Here is a 17,207-nt window from a genome sequence, read left to right as displayed (position 1 = left end):
TCAGTCTAATTAATGCTTTTATGGGAATTCAGATAAGGAATACTACTTGCTTCCTATTACCTTTGCATATCAGTTAAATAGAATATTTACAATACCACCAGTGAAAAGAGTTGCCAATCATTTTTTATCTGTCTGTATTCAGAATGAGAAGCATCCTGAATTTCATTGGCTAAATGTAGCACTGATCAAAAATCAGTGATTTGCATAGGTCTTCTGGGGGATTTAATTCTTTACTCTATCAATAATTGAGGGGAGGAGATGTGTATGTTCATAGCTGAAGGAAATGTAAAATGTCCACAGTGGAGAAAACTTTTCAAATAAATCTAAACCCCTTTGTGTAGCAAAATAATGAATCTTTCTCCTGCTGTTTTCATTAATGAAATCTCTTCTCAACAGATTGCTGGATGACTGATGTTTAATTAAAGCAAAAAAAAAAAGGCAAATTAAATGGCAACATCTCAATAGCCAGTTTATTCATAAAAGATTTATCTATCTATATATAGTGGCTTAAAGAATAGACTTTTGCAGTTCATATATATATATAAAACTTCACTTTTATGCATAAGATACCAACTAGCAGAGCCACACAGATCTGTTCTTTAAGTCAATCAGAATTAATGAGGAGTGGTATGCAGCCATATTTAACTCCCAAGGGTGATATAGTGTATTTAGACTTTTAAAAAGCCTTTGACAAGGTCCCTCACCAAAGGTCTCTTTTAAGGAAGTAAGCAGTCATGGGATAAGAGGGAAGGTCCTTTTGTGGATCAGTAACTGGTAAAAGAGAGGAAACAAAGGGTAGGAATAAGTGGTCAGTTTTCAGAATGGAGAGAGGTAAATGGTGTCCCCCTGGGGTCTGCACTGGAACCAGTGCTATTCAACATATTCACAAATGATCCGGAAAAAGGGGTAAACAGTGAGGTGGTGAAATTTGCAGATGTTACAAAATTACTCAAGACAGTTAAGTCCAAAGCAGACAGCAAAGCGTTACAAAGGGATCTCACAAACCTGGTTGACAGGGCAACAAAATGGCAGGTGAAATTCAGTGTTGATACATGCAAAATAATGCACACTGGAAAATAATCCCAACCATACATACAAAATGATGGAGCCTAAATTAACTGTTAACTCTTAAGGAAGAGATCTTGAGGTCATTGTGGATAGTTCTCTGAAAACATCCACTCAATGTGGAGCAGCAGTCAATAAAGCAAACAGAATGTGCTACTTCATTATAGCACTCATTAACTCTTATGTAGGTTCCAAAGCATGAAGAAATGTTCAGCTCAATGGACCACTACCTGGGTCAAAATACTGGACATTATAATTAGTTACAAGAGATTAATTTTGAGTGAGATTTGCACCATTCAGTGGGCATTATGCATTTTAGATTTTCCCCATTCATTCTTTGGCTTCTATAAGAACATTTGGCTTCCCTCTGTGGTACTTCAGTCTTAATACAAGCTAAAAAGGAAGAAAGAAAACAATGACCAGTAGTTCAGACAGAATTATCTGTAGGTGCTATATGCATATAAAATAAGCAAGTAGGTTCATTACAGTCAAGGGGCCCATTCAGGGTGCAACAAGTTAAGGATCTGTATAAGACTCTGCAGGATCAAGGCCTAATGATGCTCACCATGTTAATTTAAGTGAGTTACATTTTGATCTCAGACCTAGTGGACTTTCAGAGGTGTACCTGGAGTCACCAGTTAGCCTGATATTTTTTGTGTCATGCCCTCTTCCACAGTTATGTTACCTTAAGTATATGGGCAAATTCTGCTTACTAGTATTGTAGTTGTTTATATTAGGATAGCACCCTAGAGGCTCCAATTGAGATTAGGACATCATTGTGCTAGGGGCCCTATATAGATAAAGTAAGAGACAACCCCTACCCTACTGGGTTTAGGACCTAAATAGACATGACAGACAAAGGAAGCATTATTAACCCCATTTTGTAGGAGGAGAAATGAGACATTAGATGACTTGCCCAAGGGACCACAGAAAGTCTGCAGCCAAGACGCCACTGGAAAGCAGTCTAATACTCATTAGATACCTTTGTCCTGTGCCTTACCCTCAATACCATTGTTATAAAGGTCTCTGAAAAACCACAGACTTTGTAAAATCAGGAAGGCAGAACAGTCCACTCTCACCCTAGGGGACAGAGAGACACATGAGATTAAATAGAATTTTATTACACAAAAGTGACTTACACCAGCATTCCCTCATGTTAATTTGTATTGTGATAGCACTATTGTGGTAGGCATTGTACACACATACAGCAGTCAGTCCCTGCCCCAAAGAACTTACAATCAAAGTAGACAGTCTTTCCTACCCACAATCTTTGCACCCCTAGTGCCAGTGTCAACTGCTCTTGGGGCAGCCTCTCTAGAGAGGCCCCAGCTGTTTCCTAACTGATCTCCCTCTGGTCATCTCCAATTAGCCCAGTCCATCAATCTATCCTAAACTGAGTCAATCACTAAACTTCAGGGCTTGCAGTCTTCCTTTATTTTCATATCAATAGCTTAGAGACAGGCTAGCTTGGGGCAGTAGCTGCTACCTCTTCACTATCCCAAGCCTTTCTACCTCCTCATCTCACTCTGTCTCCTTGCTTTGTAGCTGGGCTCATCTTCCTTATTGGTCCCATCTGTGGGTGCATGCCTCCATGACTGGCAGTTCTGGCAGCTGTGCTGGGGGATGGCCAGCCTGGTTACCCATAAGGAGGGAAGGGAAGAGTCTCCTTTCTCTCCTGTTTGTAAATCCCATTACAATCAGGTTATAAATAATATATACTAACAAAAACACTTTTATATCTGTATAATGGTATCCACACTAAGGGGTTACACCAAGCTAACTATATTGGTTTCTAAAATATTGTAGTTAAATTGGTACAAAACCAGCATGTAGACTATAGGCAATAAGTAGATATAAAAAAAAAACAATGAGGGAAGCGCAAAGAAACAATAATATACTAGTGAGTATGAAAAGCAAAGGTCACAACTACCTGCTGCCTATCAATTGTTGAAGTTTGTTTTGTATTATCACTCTTTTGAACAAAAGAAAAAAAAGTAATATTTCAGCCTTTAATTATTTTCTAGCTGTAGATTTTCTATCTGTAAACTCTGATGTATAAAACATGTTAGTGAATTCAGGATATTTCCCAAAGTAAATGTTTCCATCTGATCTGTTTGAATAACCCACAGGAAATGCAGCGCAAGGTGGAATAAGTAACAGAATAACATATATTTCTAAATATTTATAATGTTGCATGTTTTAGATTAAATTAATATTTAATTTTGCCAGGGGGGTTTGTCTGCTGACATCTCATATCAAACACAGTTTGAAGAGAGAGAGTAAATTCAGCTCACGGAGGCAAAATGGTTATTTCATTTGTCTGATTTATACCAGTTACTTCTTAAAATCCGCATAATCGCTGGAGGGATTAATTAATCTGGAACCCCAGAGAAGTTCATTAATTGATCCAAAAGCCCCCGTGAAAGGAATTTTAAAAATCTGAAGTTATGTGTGGCAGATACGTGTGTGTAAATTTAAAAGGACAGACAAATACATGCAGAGACTACCACTAGACTACCAGTGATCTCAATGGGCTTTGGGTCAGGCCATAAATTACTAATGGATGATTAATGAGAGTCATAAAAGCACCACCACTGCTCAATAAGGGATAAGAAAAAGTGAGCAAAGCAAATATAGGTCAGGACTGAGATTCATGGGGAGGGCTGTTTGGAAGGAACCTTATTCTGGCCATTGCCATCAGTCCTAAATTTTCCAGAACTAAAACCCAATTTAGAAGAAGAAATGCTTCTTTTCTGGGAAGCTAGCAGCTGTACTTCACAGGGTATATGAATGAGTCCCCATTCCCAGTGTATGTCACACATTACACTCAACACCTGGGGTTGGCTTGTTTTTCATTTGTTTGTGGCTTCCCCCCCCCCCCCAACAATGCTAAAAATAATATTAAATAATAAATGAAAGCAGCAAATAATTAATGGTGAAATATTGAGCAAATACAGTATCCTGAAGCTTTCAAGCATTTTGTTCTACCTAAGAGGAAAACAAAACAAAACCAACCTGATTAATAAGAAAAATCATTGGTTTGAATACAGTTCCGATCAGTTGTGACCTATGGATGTTTTGCTCTCCTAAGATTCAGTCCCAGCATTGGCAGGGGTGGGGGACACAATAGATCTTGTAATGAAGACAGAGCCTAGGAAGGCAACTTCACTGACTATCCTAAACTGCTGCCCAAATTAAAGTGAGAGGAGGAAAAGTTTCCTCATGTTCCCCCCTCTGCCCGTCTGGTTTACTGCATTGCGTCAAAAAGAGCTCCCAGGTTTATAAACATAAAACAAGTGTTTCTAGCAGAATAACTAGGCGCCCTGGGGTCTGTTCGAACTCCCACGCATAGCAAATACAGATTGTCCTGTTCCTTTTTACCAGCACAGCAGAACTCCAGGAACCAAACAAGGCTGAGCAGTCCCTGCAACCTGTAAATATCTGCAGTACATTTTTCCCTGTCTGTTTCTTGCACATTTCCTAAAGAGCTGGCTTAAACCTTTAGCCCTTTCTTCCAACTAGCCTGTAGCATGTTCAAAAGGATGAAGCTAAATGGGATCTTCTACAAGAAAAGTGCAGTCAGAGGAAATCTTTGATGACAGGAGTCTCGCTAGGCTTCTTTCATCTTTGTTTATTTGTAAATTTCAGGTAGCGTTGAAGTGGCAGAATAACTGTTTTAAACAAAGCAACTCCTTTGCAAAAGAAATACACAGGACTGAACAGGGCAGGGGGCTGATCCCAGAAAAAACATGAATAGAGGGACAAGGCAGGTGAGGTAATATCTTTTATTGGAGCAACTTCTGTTGGTGAGCAAAGCAAACTTTTGAGCTTGCATAGAGCTATAGAGAGGTCAGTTCAGATGATATGCGAGACTTGGATCAACAGCTGATGTTCCTAGAGGGTTTGACGTTGTGCCGTGTTGAGGAGCTAAAGTTTCCCCTGAAGTCAGTGCAAGTGGTAGGTGCTCAGCATTCCACTAGATCAAGCCTCCAGGTGGGAGGCAAGCCCGTTAATTTTGTACAGTTTTGCTTTAATGTCCTGGGGCCTGATCCTGAGGTCTATGGGAGTTCTGCCTGTAAGATCAGACTGTGATGCCCTACGAATATGGCAATTATAGGCTTGTCTAAGAAAGGCACAAAAATGAAATTCCAAATATTCTATTTCACACTGATAAGACACTGCTGTACTTAAATGCTGCTTTGGTGGCCAGGGAAACCACTTAGCAAAAGGCACAGGAAGTATCAGGTAGTCTGAACTTCTCCTGCCTTCTGATCAAATGGCAAATAGCATTGCTTGTGATTTCCTCATCCTTTTTACCATAATTGTTATGCATGGTTGGTTTTGCTTCACTGGAAAGGGAGAGAAAATGTGTTTAAAATAGCAAGAATCTAACAGTATAAATTTTTGATTGTGGTTAGCAGAATTGGCCAACTTTGGAAAGAAACTCTCCCACCAAGAAAGATGTTGAAAAGAAAAAGCATTCTGAGTTGTCTAGCATATGAGCATTACCAGATGTAAGGAGAATTAGAAAAAAAACTAGCTTTGACAGTGCCATTAGGATTCCTTGCCCAGAATGAGCAGTCACTCCAGTTATCACAGATTCCAAAGCCAGAAGGGATCATTGTGATCATTTACTCTGACCTCCTGTACAGCACAGGCCATAGAGAATGCCCAGAATAATTCCTACAGCAGATCTTTTAGAAAAACATCCACTCTTGATTTAAAAATGGACCATGATAGAGAATCCCCCCGACTCTTGATAAATGGTTCCACTGTTTAATTGCTCTCACCCTTAAAAGATGACACCTTATTTTTGTTATCTCTGTATGAGGACAAGGTTGCACTTCCTAAATACCTTCTTGCTAAACTCCCTTATGGTTTGTCTACACATAAACCACTACAGTGGCACGGCTGCAGCACTTCTGTGAAGACACTATCTACACCAACAGGAGGGGTTCTCCCATCTCTCCATAGGTAATCCACTTCCACAAGAGGCAGTAGCTAGGCTGACAGAATTCTCCCATTGACCATGGGCTGTCTACACTGGGTTGATTTAACTGTGTTGCTCAGGGATGTGGATTTTCACATTATTAGGATTATCACAAATTATCACAAATTAGGATTCAACCTAATTTCCTACTATAGACCCACCTTAGTCTCTTTTCCACTGTTTCCTGGGAGTTTGTGGGGAGAGAAATCGTTTTAAAGGCTGACACCACACAATCTCCTCTTCACAGCTCTTTTCTCACTATCACACAGATGCCTTTGGAAAAAACACTTGAAAACTCTTCAAAGAATGAAATACACCCTCTATCTCTTGAATGGTTTAGTAGGCAGAGTGGGGGGGAAATAATAACCTACTATTTAAAAAGTGCTATCTATGACTTATTTCATTCCGTAAAAGCAGCAAAGAGTCCTGTGGCACCTTATAGACTAACAGACATTTTGGAGCATGAGCTTTCGTGCTTTGTCGGATGCATGTATTCACCCACGAAAGCTCATGGTCCAATACGTCTGTTAGTCTATAAGGTGCCACAGGACTCTTTGCTGCTTTTACTGATCCAGACTAACACAGCTACCCCTCTGATGCTTATTTTATTCTGTCTCTTAGGAGTGCTGTACATTAGAAAACTTGCTTTGGTTTAACTCCTAAATCAGTTTTAAATCGATTTAGCTAAACCTGTGCAAACCCTTTGTGTAGACACATTTAAACTGGTGTAGAATCATAGAATCATATAATATCAGGGTTGGAAGGGACCTCAGGGGGTCATCTAGTCCAACCCCCTGCTCAAAGCAGGACCAATCCCCAACTAAATCATCCCAGATGGGGCTTTGCCAAGCCGGGCCTTAAAAACCTCTAAGGAAGGAGATTCCACCACCTCCCTAGGTAACCCATTCCAGTGCTTCACCACATTCCTAGTGAAACAGTTTTTCCCAATGTCCAACCTAGACCTCCCCCACTGCAACTTAAGAGCATTACTCCTTGTTCTGTCATTTGCTACCACTGAGAATAGTCTAGATCCATCCTCTTTGGAACCCCCTTTCAGGTAGTTGAAAGCAGCTATCAAATCCCCCCTTATTCTTCTTTTCTGCAGACTAAACAATCCCATTTCCCTCAGCCTCTCCTCGTAAATCATGTGCTCCAGCCCCAGTGTAATCTTTGCTTAAATTGGTTTAGCTTCACTTGGTAATTTACCTAAGTGGGACTTAAGTGTTGCGTAAGTCTTGTGCTGGCCCTCTGCATAGGGGCAGAATTTCATCCTGTGTCCCTATACACTAGCTTCGGTGCAGCTTCATTTATATGCACTGAACATAAATATGCTCAGAACAAGATATGAGATGCTTATCTTGTTTTGAGAGTTGCTATCTTGTTTTGCATCTCTCTTCCCTTTCTAGTTGCTTTCATTTTTTGTCTACTCTGTGATCCTATTTCATGCAATTTTAGGCTGATCTTTGGAAGTTGAAAGTAATTGGGTGATTTGCAGTAGAAAGGAAGACTCCTGGGGGGAAAGTACGGAGATAACTTAGTGAAAACTCTATGGGAAAGCAGGTCGCATTCAAGTAGAAAGATATAAATGTTTGCTGTCATTCCCCTTGAGTTTCTCATAATGCAACACAGCTTTGATCATTTTTACTAAGGAACTGATCCAAAGCACACTGAAGTGAATTTCCATTGACTTCAGTGGGCTTTGGATCAGGTTGTAAAGCATAAAGGACCTGAGTGATTCCAACTGATGCCCTCTGAGAACTGTGTTTGTGCTAGAATATGCTAATATATATATATATATATTCCCCTTTCTATCCACATTGGATTCTCTCATATTGAAGTTGAACTAAACCTGTCCCTTATGCCAGTATGTGTGCAATGCAACTTCCAAGTTGCAATGTAAAGCCTTTCCAGAAGTGTAGTGACTATGGCTTTAAATCATGCAACTGAGAGCATACACTCAGACTGCTGTGCCCGTATGGAATCACTATTTCTTCAGTGGGGTTCTGCATGAACCTGGCAGTGTGTCCATGTGCTACACTTTGCAGCTGGGGGGAGGGGCTTATAAATACCTCCCTCCCATTATTTCCTTCACTTCTTAGACTGTTCAATACAGATTATATTCCAGACACATGAAGAATTTGTGAATGATAACTCAGTGTTTACATCCCCAAAAGCACCAGCTGAAGAGGAATATTTACCAATATTACATGTCCATCTGTATAGGACTGGAACATTAGTACTTTATTCTAATCGTGTGTATAATTTCATCAGTCATGTCCAGATCTTTTGGTAACATATGACACACACTCTGAGAAAACTGTGTATGCAGTTCTTTATCTTTATTGTCTAGCTTTATTGCACATACTTTATTGAAGCCTTCATTACTTTACCACTCAAGGTTTCCATAGCTATTTTGAATTTAGTTTAAACATATTTTGTCTCCCAAGTGACTTAATTTTATTTTAATTTTAAGGTTTTGAATCATCCAAATTGAACATAGCTCCTGAACTGATAAGTAAACACCATGCATATTCTGGAAGCAAGCCAATGGGCACTCTGCAAGCATACCGATACTGTGCATAGAGAAAAAACTTTATAGAACTTTAACTTTAAACCTAAATTGTCTCTGAATTAAATACATGGTGCGACATTTTTAGCTCAGTAAATTTATGGATTGTTTTGTGACCTGATTGGGAAATCGACACACAGTCTAAATCAATCCTTCTTCTTCCCTTTTTTCTTGTCCTCTCCTGCTGCCTCTTCCTTCTTCTCCCCATCTTCAGCTTCCTCAGCAGCCTCTTGGGATTCCTCTCCTTCTTCTGCTTCTTCCTCTTCTCCTCCTTCCTCCTCCTCACCCTCTTTGGCTTCCTCAGATTCCTCTTTGGTACCTTTAAAAATTGAGCAGCAATAAAGCATTCCACATTTTGCATGTAGCAGCTGCTGAGCCAGGGTCTTGATTCTGCTTTAATTGAAGTCAATGATAAAACCCCTACTGACCTCAATGGGAGCATAAGTGAACTTAGGTTACATCTACACTACAGCCAGGATCCACACTCTGAGATCGAGCCACCAACAGTCGATTTAGCAGGTCTAGTGAAGACCTGCCAAATGGACAGCAGATCACTCTCTAGTCGACCCCTGTACTTTACCCCTGATGACAAGAGTAAGGTAAGTCAATGCGAGAGTTTCTCCCATAGACCACCCGTGGTGTAGACCCCTTGGTAACTTGACCTAAGGTACGTCGACCTATTCACATATCTGGAGTTGCATAGCATAGGTCGATTTACCATGGTAGTGTAGACATGGCCTTAGTTTGGGGGCTTCAAAAAAATTTATATTAAGTTTAGGGTGTGTTTATTTGGGCTAGGGCTTTCAAGAGACTAAGGGAGTTTGGTACTAAATCATATTGAATTTCAAAGGGATTTGGGTGTTTAACTTCTCTAGACTCCTTTGAAAATCCTGGTCTTAAAAAAAACCATAAATGATTGGCAACTCATTTTAAGCCTTGATCCAAAACCCACTGAAGCCAAAACGAGTCTTTCCACTGACTTCAGTGAACTCTGGATGAGCACATTGGTGATCCACTAGAAAATGCACTATCTAGTTACAGATGAGCTTTCATACTAAGTGGATCTTAGATAACTGTTTAAATAAAAATAAATTTGCTTTCAGATGTGTGTAGTTGAAAGCCTCCCTCAAGGATTAATCATCACAGATCATTAATATCTGCCTGTTTAATTTTTTTTCCTGCTGTTTAGGCATTTAAGATTTTACAACCTATTGTTTAGTCCAGCAGACTATGTGCCCTGAGAATGATTATAGCACCAAAAAGAGAATGAAGATTCTCTGTGGAGCTCTAATTCAAAGACGCAGGATAACAAAACAAATTGCAACAGGAACTGGGAAAGGATGCTCCGGAGAATTATTATTTTTAAATGTTTCTTTAAAAACTTCCAAGTTTAGTAAAGAATGTAATGGAAAAAAGTACTTTGGTGGAAGGACGATGGAAATAACTGGCAAGATCCCCAGCTGATGTAAATCAGCACAGCTTCACTGAACTCAATAGCATTGATTTATGCCAGCCGAGGATCTGGTTCAAGATGTTCTCTGGGAATTAATATTTAGTTCAAGATGTTCCTGTTCTTTTCAGGAATGTCTGCAAATGGTAAATTAAGTATTGTTTATTGGCTTGAGAATTTGCCAATAGCACTTTCTATTAACATAGCCCAATGCTCTTTCTTTGAAAGTCAATTGCAAAGCTCCCATTGACTGCCAGGAGAGCAGGATTGGCCCCATAATGTATTGAACATTCAATATTTGTCTGATTTCATCCTTCATATTGTACTTAGGTTTTCCCACACATGCATCATGGGATCAATCCAGCAATTCCTTACCTATGTGAATAGCCCCATTTAAGCCAATGGGTCTATTCACTTGAGTTAGGAGTGTTTATATTAATAAAGATTTGCAGATTGAGGCCTCATATATGAGCATAGGTGAATTCTGGAATAGCATGCTTTGAAAGTAACCAAATGTACCTTCTTCCTCTTCTTCAGCTTCTTCTCCTCCCTCCTCTTCCTCAGCCTCCTCCTTCTCCTCCTCCTCACCTTCTCCTTCTGAAGGGGGCGCTGCTTTGGCCACTTCCATTTTTGCTGCCTCAATAGTCTCCTCTACTTCTATCTGTTCTTCCTGAACGTGACTGGAGTAGTAAGCAGGGAAGGAACGGGCTGACATCAAATAGGAGCTGCTCTGTAAACCGCTGTAGGCAGACCTGCCAAAGACTGGGGCACTCTGAGTGTAGCCACTGGTTATGCTTCCAACACCAGTGAAACTAAGCCGTGTCTCCTCACCTTCCAGCAATTTTCTAGAGGAGAAAAAAGAAACAATTATGTATTGTTTGTCCTGCAGTTTGGCCTAGAAGCCCCATTCATGGGCCAGGGCCACACTGTGCTAGAGGCTGTACAAACAGAGAACAAAAAAGATGGTCCCTGCCCCCCAAAATATTACCATCTTATACACGTTTAGTAATAAAGACCATTATTCTACAATAACCAACTGTCTGGCAATTATACATTGATCCAAAAAGGGATGGCACTTTAATCTAAATGAGTTACAGGAGGTAGAAATTAGACATCAATGTGCATCACTGGATGTAAAGAACCCTTTGAAAGGGAACTAATGAAAAACAGCATAAAAATAACATCACTACACCAACGATGGAAGATAGTTGTATTCTGTTATCCTGTAGGACTGCACAGAGTAGGGACACCCAACAATTTGACCTCATCCTTTTGTTCCAGGGGGGTGCATGTTTAATAAATATACCAAGCAGTTTTATACTGAAAAAATACTCCCCTGCTTCTACACTCAGATGCAGGTAATCAAAATAATTTTAACTTGGTGTTTGCAGTTTCCATTAATACCAAGGGTCAAGCATAAAACAATGATGTAGCAGTAAGTTTGCTCCCAAACATTAGCCTTCAGCTGAGATTTTAAAAGCACTTAAGTAAATTGTAGTGGGATTTGTGCTCCTAAATCACTTAGGCACTTTTGATAATCCCAACCTTTGTATTTATTATTTTAATTAGGCTTTGCTGGTTCTAACAAACTTTTTGTATTCAACAAATATAAGCATGGAAGTTTTATTATATAGTGAAGATTTTGTTCTGAAGCAAACATTTCACCTTCAAATCATTTTTGGTTGGCTTTTTTTCTGTGAGTGGGTTTAGGGGCTAGTTAATAAAAACACTGAAGAATAAAATAGAATTCTATAGGAAACCTGCAGCAATGTTTTCTATAGTGATGAGAGAGTGCAGAAAATGACCTCGTAGTTCTTATCTATTTCAGATACCTATTAGTCTATGAAAGGCTAACATAGTCAGCAGCTATAATTCTTGCCAAATATTAGAGCTAATTATGTAAAGGGCTTAAAGCTAGTGAGAGGTATGAAAAATAAAATGGAATTTCTCCATCTGCAAGAGAAAATTTCTGATTCACTTAACACTTTCTCCATCATACCTGTAGGCTGCAATTTCAATATCCAGAGCCATTTTCACATTGAGAAGATCTTGATATTCTTTCAAATAACGGGCCATCTCACTCTTTGTGGTTCTCAGTTCATTTTCTAATTTATTAATTGTGTCCTGTTGGGAATAAGAATATTCAAAGACATAAAATCTTTAGTTCCCCTACAATCCTATTAAATGTAATCCTGCTGCAGCAAGGGAATGTATTTGATGGCCCCACATCTGGCCTCAAATATAACGTTGAAACTCTCATTAAGTGCCACATCATCTGATAAGGTTTTTCCATGCCTAACATATATGATTCCATTTCATTTAATGTTTTTAAGATCCAAAGTGGTTTTGATTTTCCCTATTTCCCACAAACAATTGCCAGAATTTATTTTAGTCCCCACTATTTTTTAAAGAAGAGATGCTTATTTGAGGGCAGAAAGCAAGTTATGTTGTGAAGCTACAATCGTTCAATGGATAGTATTTTACATTTTAGCCTAATGTCATTTTTCATTAATTCATGGAACTTTATGCCAATAAACACAATGGGCCAGATCCTTAGATGGTATCTACTGGCATAGTTCCTCAGTGGAGCTACATCGATTTGCACCAGCTAAAGATCTGGCCCATTAGATTCTGTGCCCACTACCTGCATTTGCAGATATGTTTATCTAGTCCATTTCCATCCCTTTTCATTAAAGAAGTGATGGATTCTTTGCTACTTCAAACTAGTTAGTTCCTAATATGGTGGTTACTAAAAGAGAGAATGACCTTCTTGAATCATATCTTATTTTAATGATATAATCCAGTACTTCTTACTATGGCAAAACTTCCAATTGACTTTAATCACAGAGTCATAGAAGCATAGGATTGGAAGGGACCTCAATAGGTCATCTAATCCAGTCCTGTGCACTCAAGACAGGACTACCTAATAACTAGACTATTCCTGACAGATGCTGATGAAGAGTTTTACCTGAGTAAGGGCCACAAGATTTTACATACAGTAATAAGTGATTCAAGGACTAAATTATTCCTGAAATTTTTGTATTTTTTTAAACACAAACTCCCTTCATTTTTTCTTAATCTTTTATTCTTTACTTCTTTTGCATTTTCTAGCATTATCTTCTTAATTAATTACATTTTTTTCATTAAAGGATCAATTAAATCCTTTAAAATGTATCCATGTAATTAATATCACCTAACATGCATTAGAACTAATACCACCCATTCAGATTTTAGTCATTAACTACAATATACAATTCATAAATCATCCAACCCAATGAATTTTAATCCTGTTAATAGAGCTGTACTCCAACGTTTATCAAAATGATCATAACTAACAATGTTTTTAATTGTAGTCATGTAATTAGCACTGTGTTGAACACCATTGTAAGTAATGCAGCACATTTAACTGCATTCTGTTATAAGCATTGCAAAACATTCATCATAACTAATGGCACCTTTTTAGTTGCTACTCTTATTGCTGAGTTCCGCTTATTTCACTGGAATTGGGTTTGAACTTAACCCTTTAAAAACGATTCCTGTAATGAATATACATCCTGCTTAATGCAAACCTTTGTGTTACTTTCTCTTATACCTGAGGATACAAGCACCATGGACATTTTGCATTTAGTTGCAAAGAAGCACTGTCTATGTTCTGGGGGGTCCATGCCGAGGGGAGATCTCTTACCTGCTCAGAAGACTGCAGGGGTCAATTCCCTGAGTAGGGCCTGATCCAAAGCTTGCGTTAGTGTATTCCCACTGACTTCAATGGGCTTTGAATCCGGGTTTAGGTGATGGGGATTTCTGCACCGTGCCTGAACAGGTGCTGGGGTTGCTGCCTTCATTACTTATCTAGGTGCTGGACAGCTCCCAGGCTAGGAGCCAGTGATACCCCCCAGTGCTGGATAACTCCCTAGGTTAGCACTAGTGATAAGACACCCACGGTGCTGGACAGCTCCCTGGGTTGGGGCTAGTGATATGATACCCCCCGGAGCTGGACAGCTCCCTGGGTTAGCGCTAGTGATGTGATACCCCCCGGAGCTGGACAGCTCCCTGGGTTAGCGCTAGTGATGTGATACCCCCCGGTGCTGGACAGCTTCCTGCCTGGGCGCTGGGGATGATGCCTGTAGCTACCCGCCCGGGCGCTCGGGATGCTGGACAGCTCCTGCTGGGGATGCTGCCCGGTGCATTGCACCGTTGCCCGCCCGAGTGACCTGCCCGGGCGCTCCAGGGGTCTCGGGTACCCGCCTGCCCATGTCCCGGGGGAGGCTCACCTGCATGGCGGCGATGTCGGCGTTCTGCTTCTCCTCCAGCTCCTGCAGCTGCCTCTCCATCGCCTCGTTCATGCCGCGGGTGGCCTCGATCTCCAGCGTCTTGGCCTTGAGCAGCCGGCGGCTCTCGGAGATCTCGTCCTTGGCGGCGCGCACGGCGTCGGTGTTCTTGGCGGCGCTCTCGGTGAGCACGGTGAAGCGGCTGCGGAACCACTCCTCGGCGTTCTGCATGTTGCGCGCCGCCAGCTTCTCGTACTGCGCCCGGATGTCGCGCAGCGCGGCCGAGAGGTCCGGCTTGGCCGACACGTCCATCTCCACCGAGAGGTGCGCGTACTGGATCTGCGCCTGCAGCTCGGCCAGCTCCTCCTCGTGCACCTTCTTGAGGAAGGCCAGCTCGTCCAGCAGGCTGTCGATGCGCTTCTCCAGCTCGGCCCGCGCCAGCGCCGCCTCGTCCGCCCCTTTGCGCACCTCCAGCAGCCGGCCCTCGGCGTCCTCCCGGCTCAGGATCTCCTCCTCGTAGCGCGCCTGCAGCCCGCGCAGCGTCTCCTCCAGGCTCTCCCGCTCGCCCTGCAGCGCCTGCTTCTCGCCGCTGGCCTCCTCGGCCGCCAGGCGCAGCTCGCGGATCTCCTGCTCGTAGAGGGCGCGGAAGCGGGAGGGCTCGGCGTGCTTCTGCCGCAGCACCAGCAGCTCGGCCTCCAGCACCTTGTTCTGCTGCTCCAGCTCGTGCACCCGCTCGATGAAGCTGGCGAAGCGGTCGTTGAGGTCCTGCAGCTGCGCCTTCTCCTGGCTGCGGATGGACTTGAGGTCGCTGCTCATGGCCGCCACCTGGCTCAGGTCGAAGCTCTCCACCGAGGGCAGCAGGCAGCCCGAGGCCGACGAGGCGGCGTAGCTCCGGCGCACGGACACCGAGGAGACCGGCGCCGAGAGGCTGGAGTAGGTGGAGCGGGACAAGCCATAGCCGCCGCCGCCGCCGCTGCTGCGCACCGTGGCGATGTGCAGCCGGGGGCTCTCGGCGTAGCGCCGCTTGTAGGCGGGGAAGAAGGGCTCGTAGCCGAAGGAGCTCATGGCGCCGCCCGCGCTGGAGGAGAAGCTGCTCTGCGCCCGGCCGCCGCCCGCCCGCCCCTACTTATACCCGCACAAAGGGGCTCTGACGCAGCCGCCCCGTCGCGGGGAGAGGCCGCGGGCGCCGGTGCCAAGAGCAGGGAGCGCGCTGCGCCGAGGGAAGGGGCCGGGCTCTGCTCCGCCTCGGAGACGGGGCTGGTCTGATCGCCCGATCCGCGTCAGTAGTTCCTCTCAGCCCGCTTCAGCCCATCCTCCCAGCTCCCCTCCCATCGCCCCCATCCTCCCAGCTCCCCTCCCATCGCTCCGCTTCTCCCCATCATCGCCCCACCTGTCCCCATCCTCCCAGCTCCCCTCCCATCGCCCCCTTCATCCCCATCCTCCCGCAGCAGCTCTGTACCTATTGGGTTCCGGGACACAGCAGCTCTGTAGCAGAGCAGTTACCCCACTCCTAGGGGGAAAGGTAGGCTGAGTGGGGAGGCAGCCACAGCTGCCTGTGGCCACACCCAATCAGGCCACAGCTGGCTCTGATATAAGGGCTAAGGGAGAAGCTGGGTTAGTCTTACTCCTGTCTTGGAATGGGAAGGACTAAGCTCCCTGGGAGCACGGGGTACTTGAAGCAGAGCAGTGCTGGGCAAGGGCAAGGGCAAGGGGAACTGGGGAGGTCTAGTCTGGCCACTCCCCAGGCTGAGGCCTTATTAAAGCTTAGGGAGGTACTGGGGCTGCAGAGGTAGCTGGTCCAACCCCCTTGCTAGTGATGAGTAGCCATTACAGACTGCAGTCTGCCCCAGCAAATGGGGCTAGATGACAACTGGCAGTAACCACTGAGGCAAGGTGGACATGGGGGTTGGGGGTTCCCCTGGGAGGGGAGACCCAGAGTGTGGGGGTATTGCTGTAGGCAGCCCTCCAAGGTAAAGGGCACCAGAGTCTGGGAAGGACATGGGCCAGGGGGCTGAGGCAGGAGAGACACCAGACAGCAGAGGGTGCTCTGAAGCTGGAATTGAGCTAATTTCTGGATGACCAACAGGAGGTACTGCAGTGGTGAGTCCTTGATCTGTTACAAGCTCCCATTGCCCTCCTTTGTCCCCATTCCCCCCACCCCACCTCCAGGAGCTCCTATTGACCATCAGCCCCTGCACATCCAGCAGCTTCTTGCCACCTTTGTCCCATCAGCCGGTCACACCCCATTGGTTTATTTCATTCCCCAGCCTGGCCCCAGCTGTTCCTTAAGCCCATCTCCATTAATTCCTTTCAATCCAACCCCTTTTCGATCAACTCCTTTCTCCTACAGCCCATCATCTTGTCCCCACCCTCTTATCCCATCAGTTGTTTCACCCAATCTCGTTCCAGTCCAACCCTCTTCCCCCAATTAAATTGTGTCCGCCATCATCCCATCAGCACCTGGTATTTCCATTATGTCCTTTCACCTGAATCCACCCCATCATCTCCTGGAATCTCCCCGTTACCTACTTTCACTTTGTGAACTCTAGAACTAATATGCAGTGGGCAGCCAAAGTAACTACAAATAATTCAGGATTTTTGCTAAGTCTCAAATCTATGCAGTGGAGATGGCTGCAAATCACTGAATAGGGATGCGATTCCTGCCTGTGTGGCTTGTGTAGTTTTCAAAGACCTTTGTGTGTATGTGGGGGGGGGATGCAAATGGAACAATTGCTAACCTGGCTGACTTGGCACATCATTATTGACCACATCCATGTTTATTTCAAGTGAGTACTTAGTTTACCATATGCTCTGGGTGTCCCTAGGCTTCTGGTTGATAGAAGCTAGGACTGGATGATGGTGGTT

General features: G+C 43.5%; 1 protein-coding gene across 1 annotated transcript; it reads right to left on the bottom strand.

The window, feature by feature from the left end:
* Positions 1-8,373: 8,373 nt before the first annotated feature.
* On the bottom strand, positions 8,374-15,407 carry NEFL (neurofilament light). The gene is made up of 4 exons (XM_039527548.1): positions 14,346-15,407; positions 12,074-12,198; positions 10,594-10,919; positions 8,374-8,943 (listed from the first exon to the last, which is right to left on the bottom strand). The coding sequence occupies exons 1-4, from the start codon at positions 15,405-15,407 to the stop codon at positions 8,771-8,773; spliced, it is 1,686 nt and encodes a 561-aa protein (XP_039383482.1). The 3' UTR covers positions 8,374-8,770.
* Positions 15,408-17,207: the final 1,800 nt, after the last annotated feature.

This window comes from Mauremys reevesii, linkage group 2 (assembly GCF_016161935.1).
Source record: "Mauremys reevesii isolate NIE-2019 linkage group 2, ASM1616193v1, whole genome shotgun sequence".
NCBI classification, from domain to species: domain Eukaryota; kingdom Metazoa; phylum Chordata; order Testudines; family Geoemydidae; genus Mauremys; species Mauremys reevesii.
Note: the sequence above shows the minus strand (reverse complement) of the source record. Positions and strands in the feature narration are given on the sequence as shown.

Bases quoted from the DNA above. Each gene is read 5' to 3' on its own strand.
- NEFL (XM_039527548.1), bottom strand. From the start codon at position 15,407: ATGAGCTCCTTCGGCTACGAGCCCTTCTTCCCCGCCTACAAGCGGCGC. The intron at 12,199-14,345 runs GTGAGCCTCCCC...TATTCCCAACAG, and splicing joins CCGACATCGCCGCCATGCAG to GACACAATTAATAAATTAGA. The intron at 8,944-10,593 runs GTACATTTGGTT...CAATTTTTAAAG, and splicing joins AGCTGAAGAAGAGGAAGAAG to GTACCAAAGAGGAATCTGAG.